Here is a 7,622-nt window from a genome sequence, read left to right on the forward strand (position 1 = left end):
ACTCGGTGCACTTAAAAGAATGTTATGAAAATCTTGAACTAGTTTTAAACAAACTCAGCTACTCAGACCACAAATGGACACTGTGCGGGGATTTAAAAGTTATTTTAATGCTGCTTGGTCAACTAAAGTGGCTATACAAAGTTCCCTTGCTTTCTCTGTGAATGGGGCAGTGGAGAAAAAAAGCAGCACTACATAAAAAAAGTTTGGCCCATGAGAAAAATTTTTCTCATGGGACAAACTAGGGGTTAAAAATGTTGAGAGAAAAAGCCTTGTGGATCCCAAAAAAGTGTTACTTCACAAGTTGGGGTCGATGAAACAATTTGTTAAGGCATTACCAAAAGAAGGGGAGACTTTTAAATATCTTTGTGGGGAGTTACCTGGTTTATCCGAGGCAAAGCTAAAGGAAGAAATCTTTGTTGGACCAGACATTAGAAAACTTATGAGAGATCCTAATTTTGTGGACAAAGTGGAAACAAAAGAAAAGGCAGCATGGACATCCTTTAAATTAGCTGTTACCGGTTTCCTAGGAAACAACAAAGATCCAAACTACAAGACCATCGTCACAGACATGCTCGACAACTTTAAGAAACTGGTCTATAACATGAGCATTAAAGTTCATTTTCTCCATTCACATTTTGATTACTTTCCTGCAAACCTTGGTGATGTAAGTGAAGAGCAAGGCGAAAGATTTCACCAAGAAATCAAGGAAATGGAAAGAAGATATCAGAGGAACGTCAACATGATAGCGAACTACTGCTGGATGTTGAAGAGAGATGATCCTGAACAAGTCCACAGCTGGAAAAGCAATAAAAGTAGCTTTGACAGAAAGCAAAAACGTTATTATAAGGACTCATAAGCTGAAAGAGATATGTAAGTGTTCTTGAAATATAGTTTAGAAGCTGATTTATACATAAAATAAAATTTTATGTTTGAAAAATGTGAAAAATTGGTAGAATTTTAATATTTTATCCAAAAATAACCCCTTTTTTGTGAGACCTGACATGATAGAAAAAAATGGATTACATTTTCGAAATATATAAAAAACAGTTATCAAATCTCAAACAACTTTTTAAAAATATTTCTTTGCAGACCCGTATTATTAATTGCCAGTTATTTTAGCAGTATAATGGTAATTCTTAGATTCGCTGGTTATATTATTAACATTTCAAAATAGCAATAACACTTGATAGCCGACATTTCATAAAACGAGTACAAATACTCGCTGCACCGCTTACAGAGTGTATATGATTAATTACCGCTAATAATAAAATCTTTAATATTTGATAAAATTTCAGTCAACAGAAAGACTAAAACTAACACTAATTAAACTATATAGTAAAATAAATGTAATAAATAAATACCTGGTTATTTATATTAGCTCACCAAACACGTAACCTTGCTTAATATTCTCAGGAGTACTAAAGAAATGTGAAAAATATTTTTAAATATATTTTTTGCATTACAAAAACTAAAAACTAAATTTAAAATCTAACATTTGACAATAAAAAGCACTTACAAGAATCGCACTAAACATTTAACATTGAAAAGCACTTCAGGAAGCGCGTGCTCATGTAATACAAAAAAAAAAAAAAAAAAAATTCTTATAGAGTTTGAAAATTTACACAGCATTAAATGTCATAAGTACACGGGGTAAAAACACAACACGTCTAGAAAACGTCTAAAAGCCTTAAAAACATGAGTAGTATAATGTATGTGTATAGCATACACAACCACAACACTGATCTAACTAATAATATATAAGTATAACTTATCTAATAATTTATTTTTCCTACTACTAGTTTCGCATATTATAGGATCACCAAAAAGAATTTCTAAATCTCAAAAAATTCAAGGTAAGTTAAGCATTATATTAGTTTTTAATTTCTGTTACTTCTTAGTTATAAGATCCAGCGAAAAAATTGAGAAAAATAATTAAAGATCTAAATGTTAAAATATATTAAAAAAGATAATTTAAACACACACACATGCATAAACTCCATTGTTAAAACAACATGCATTAACTATATTTAACTGCATATATAAATTAATAGCTGTTAAAAATACAGTAAAAAAAGATACCATTGCCACATCCACTTTTTTTGGAAATTTCTATGTATCTTCACATTTGATGAGCCAACATAATGCCAAATAATGTTTTTAAAAGTTTAGGGTTATTTGTAACCTCTTTTAGAATTATATTTTCTTTATATCTTTTAATCTTTTAAGCCATTTAGGCTTTTATTATTCTAATATAATGTTTACATTCTCTTTTAGTTAACAACAGTTTACAATAAATTAGGTGACTCACTAATTTTTTTTTCTACTTTTTTTTCTTTCTTTTCTTGTTTTATTTTTCTTTTTTAAGCAGGTCACCCTTCACTGTTATTTTACAAACACAAGAAAATAATATATTTATATATATACAATGCAATAAACATCTAATATCAAAAATTTTAAAGGGTTTAAAATGAAAATGCTATAAAGGTTTAAAATAAATAAGCAAAACTGGCCTTATATAGTTTGAAAACAAATTTTACAAAAATAAATAATAACAATCGAAAAGTGAAACTAGTTTTGAAAAATTTGAAAACATTTTATTTAAAAAAAAAACCTGTAAAAAAAAGTTTTAACATTTAAATATAAATAATAGTTAACTCCATAAATAAAAATAAAATCATCGCTTCCAAGATCTTTCTATAACCTCATCTTCGTCATCATCATCAACTGCTAATAACATTTCTTCTTCATCTTTGTCTAGCTCTAACTATAGTAAAAAAGAATGTATATATAAATTATTTAGTCATAGATTTCATGGCGAAACCAAAAACTTAGTAAATAGTAAAAATTTAATACTGAATACAAAAACATAATTGAGAAATTTAATGAAACACAGTCATTAAAAAAGTTATTACAAATTAACAAAAGATATTTTAAAAATCTTTTATTATTTATCCTTAATTAACTTTATTATTATTTTTTCAATCTCCTTAATTTCATCTAAAAAGGCAAAAAAATGCAATGATTTCCTTTTATTGCAAAATTTTTAAATTTGACCATATTTGTAATTGTAATGTACATAATAATTACTAATTACAAGTAATAATAAATTAGCTAATTTGTAAAACACACTGATATGCAAACTTAGGTCAATCGAAACATATTTCACATTTTATTCATAGTTTTAAGATGCCTAACCTTTAAAACCTGCCAAAGTCCAAATCCTTATTCAATGCATGTACTAAAGCTAGCACAATTGGTTATTTCAGTATGGTACCATCAATAATGCTTAATGTGCCATACTTATATATGCTATAGTGCCAGGGTGTAAGCCAGCAAAATGGCATCGCATATACCACGGAATTCTCAATGGATTTTAAATTCCCTAAATTCAACGACCTTTTTTTTCCTTCGAATTAGTAGGAAAATATCTATAAAAATTCCCAATATTTTGAAGAACAATAACAATAAATATTACCAATATTGCAAAAACGAGTTGAAAAATATATTCCTTCTAACACCCAGAGTGCCTGTGTGTGTGTGTGTGTGTATATATATATATATAAGATAACTGTTTTACAACTTTCTATGATACTAACCAAAATTTATGTATTCACACAGCAAGCACATATATTAAATGATTATGAAGTTTTTACTATGTAGAAAATTACAATTTTTTGAAAAGCAAAGCAACTTAATTAGCAAAGTTATAATAATTGTTATATATTTAAAATGGTAACATGGCCAATTACTTGTTATGGCATTTAAACAAATATATTTTGTTCCAAAAAGATTTTTAAATCTTGCAAGAGCAAAAAAATAACACATAATTTATAAGATGAATACAGATTAATGATTTAAACCTTATGCAATATCCTATTTTATATAGCAATCATACAAAATTATATATTGTATTAGAACAAATAATTAAAAATTTTCTGCACCTTTTGTGGTTTGAAAATTTGCCAGAAAAATTAACAAGTAAATACTACTATAAAAAATAGCTGGAAAAAGCAACTAAGACCCCATAAATTCTTGAAAATACAAACATAACACAAGAAAACACTAGCACAGAAAAAATAAATACCAATTCATCTTCTAAGTCTTTTTCTGATAAGCTCATTGAACGTGTTGTTCTTCTATGCACTAATTGAGTATCATTGTTTATTGAAGTTTTAGGATGACCATAAAACCATGATAATGCTAGCTGTTTACCATTAAACTTGACACCACGAGCAGCAGCCATCTCAGCTGACTGTCGAGTTGGAAAAGTAAGAATTAACTTATCGGGAGTTGTTTCTTCAATACGATCCATTTGAGAAAATGCCTAACAGAAAAATAATTTAGATACAAAAACCTAATAATATTGAACAACAGTCTATATCAAAAGAAATAAATCAGACATAACTAAGAAAGAATTAAATTAAAAAAAACTTTTCCTACAGCAAAATGTGCTATAACAGATTCCTTTTCATCGATGCCAAACCCAGTAACTTGAAGTTGTTTTGGACGATTATCTAAAATATTGCTTTTAAATCCACCTCTTCCTCGTCCACGATGCCACATACTTGAACCACGCCCTCTTATTTTATGAGTTCCTCTTCCTCTTGGATTAAATCCAATCTAAAATTTACAATTAATACTATTCATAAGTTTTAAGAAAAATCAAATTCAAATAGAGAAATTATATAAAGAAATGCTTAAAATAACATTTAAAACCAGTTTAAATATAAATAAATAAAATTTTAAGACATAAAAATACCAATGCTGTATTTAACACTTTTCATTCATTACCAAATAAAAAATATATCATAAAACCATGCTATTTAAAGATTAGTTTAAAATCTATTACAACTAGAAACACAATCATCTCAAGACGTATGGCATTGCAAATATAAGATTAAAGTAACACTTAACAATAAAAATCACATTTTGTGGATATAAAACTGTGTTATTTTCAGGAACCAACATGTCAAGTTGTAAACCTTTTAAGGCTTAAAATTAATATTTTAAAAACTTTTTTAAAATTAATATATTTTAAAACCAGAAAGTTGAAATGTTTTATGATATAGCAAATTAATACCTGTCTTTTAAGCAATACTATTGCACGCTTGGCTTCTTCTAATTCATCACCGTCCAAATTTCCATGATATATATCTATCTCACGATCCAAAATCTCTTTTTTTGGCTGCAAAGATACAATTACAATATTTCTTATTGCTAATAGAAGGAAAAAAAAAGCTTATTAATATCTGATAACTCACATCTTTAATATGACGCAACAAACTGGTTGTTTTGGGCTTTACTTGAGATTCTTCTAGAAGTTCTTTCTTTAACTTTTGCACTGCCACATCACAATGCTTAAATGCCTGTTTTTTGAAATCAATATAAACATAAAGTTAAATACTTTAGCATAGGTATGTTATAATAGCATTTTAATAATTATCAAAACTAAATTATGGGCATAAAAAAAAATTATCATACAAAAAAATTATTTGAGAAATGTGTTTGAATATCCAATAAAAAAATTAAAAAATGTTTTAATTCTTAGTTTTTACTTGTAGTAACCGAGCACTAACTAGCTTCAATTTAGAGTGATAATTCCAACCTTATCTAGCAAGAAACTTTCTGAAATCGCAAAAAAAATTCTTAAAAGTAATAGTATATATTTTAATTTTTTTTTGTATCTATTTGATAAAAAAAAATAACAAATCAAAAAAGACTTGCTCTTGAAAAATCTTTTGAAGCAAAGAACCCCCCCCCCAAAAAAAAATTTTTAATGTCTTCTTGGCACAACATAAATTATTAAAAATAATTGAAAACACATATAGTAAATCCAAACCTTATTCTTTGTAAACTTAAGGCAGAAAACGAAAGGAACCATTCAAATCAAAACAATACCCACAGTGTTGTTACCATGAAATAGATGTAGGCCTACGCATTCAGAAGTTTGCATTAAACATAATTGTCTTGGAATATTTAAATTGTTTTTGCAGCATTTATTTAGACAAACATTTGGGACCCATAAAATATGGGTCTTGGTAAGTCTATTCTACATTGACCATTTCTATACTCATACCTTAGTTTAATATTTTTAAGGAGGCCATAGAAAAACTATACATATCAATAATTTATAAAATAACTTTAAAAAGTTTTGAATGCTTTGGTAGTCGTTGCGCAAACCACTATTTAGTAATAGAAAATAAAAATCTGTCAAAACTTTGTTTTGAATTAATAATAAATGTTCAATAGTTTATAACTTTTTATGGTAATCATAAACTTCTATAAAAAAAAAAAGTACAAATTTTCTTCTTTTTTCTTTCCTAGACCATTTGCAGCTTATTAGGAAACTTGCCCTGTTATTTAATTTTGAAGAAAATAAAAGTTTGAATGTTAAATTATTTTTCCTATATAAAAAAAGTTGTCTCTTTAATGTGTTGAACATATATTCTTAACTAATTACCTAGACACATTAATAATTAAGTATTTCTATCGTGACAAACGCACAAAAAATTTCTACCGCTGTTTTAATGTTTTTAATAATTTATTGAAAAATTATTGCAATTTTAAGCATTTTTAAAAACTCTCTTCCTTTTATTTGTTATAGTATACTATATCTTTATATCAACAATAGAACTTTAAAAATGTTTTAAATTAATTTTTAGAAAATTGGAAAAGATTTAATAAACTTAATATACAAGTGATAGGATTTGAATTTGTAATTGTACTTCGGAAGCGCAGCAAGCTAACTACTTCGGTCACTAAGGGTGGAATGCAAGAAGCAAACTTGAGTGCAGTTAGTTTGAATGGTACTTTGAAGTCTGACTCTTAAGTTAGACTTAAAAAAAGAAGCTTGAACAAGTGCATAGACAAAACTTGAAAATTTCAAGATCGCGCTTGAGAAAGTTAAACTTTAAAAACTTAAAAGGTGTCGATTTGAAGGCGGAATCAGAAAAAAAACTTTGCAACCAATAGCAGCAGAGTATTTGTAAATGGAAAACCTTTTAAATAAAGCAAATTAACTGTATATATTTCAATAATATATTTGAGTTTTATACTTATTAATACTATTAACTTACAAAAAATAAATTAAAGTGTTACAAAAATAATAACTTTTATTTCTGTATTTTATTTTTATTACAACTTGGTAATTTAAAAAAAACAATGGGTTTAAATGAAAATGCCTGTGTTACCTTTTATTTAGTTCGAGGCTCTAACTACGACATAGCATATATGTGGAACACAAAGTTATTTATTTGTCTTTTTGAAATTTTTATTTAAATAAAAATTTAACTCCAACAAAGCTGCCAACAAACACTAATTACCTTGGGAGTTAGCAGAAAATTAATTAAAAATAATGGCAACAGTTTTCAATACCAAAGCGACTATGATATTTATAGGTGGAAATATTAATCAGCAGTAAGAAAAAAAAAAAAAAAGTTTTCAATACCATAGCAACTATAATATTTATAGAGGTGGAAATCAAAATCAGCAGTAAGAAAAAAACAAAAAAACAGATTTTTAAACAAATATTTTTTTAATTAAAAAAATTTCTAAATATGATTTCAAAAATTAAAACTTTATATCAGATTAAAATGTGTGAAAGCAAAATAAAAACTTTATTT

At 26.7% G+C, this 7,622-nt stretch overlaps 1 protein-coding gene across 2 annotated transcripts in view; it reads right to left on the minus strand.

Moving 5' to 3' along the window:
* Positions 1–2,164: 2,164 nt before the first annotated feature.
* Positions 2,165–7,622, minus strand: part of LOC100197995 (RNA-binding protein 26) — a 24,371-nt gene continuing 18,913 nt past the window's right edge. For both annotated transcript variants that reach the window (XM_065812871.1, XM_065812870.1), the window contains exons 12-16: positions 5,262–5,366; positions 5,081–5,185; positions 4,441–4,620; positions 4,085–4,324; positions 2,165–2,764 (exon numbers count right to left, since the gene is read on the minus strand). In XM_065812871.1, coding sequence (XP_065668943.1) covers positions 2,675–2,764; positions 4,085–4,324; positions 4,441–4,620; positions 5,081–5,185; positions 5,262–5,366 — 720 coding nt within the window. In that variant the 3' untranslated portion in view covers positions 2,165–2,674. The remainder of the gene's footprint in view (positions 2,765–4,084; positions 4,325–4,440; positions 4,621–5,080; positions 5,186–5,261; positions 5,367–7,622) is intronic.

This window comes from Hydra vulgaris, chromosome 12, assembly GCF_038396675.1.
Source record: "Hydra vulgaris chromosome 12, alternate assembly HydraT2T_AEP".
NCBI lineage: Eukaryota > Metazoa > Cnidaria > Hydrozoa > Anthoathecata > Hydridae > Hydra > Hydra vulgaris.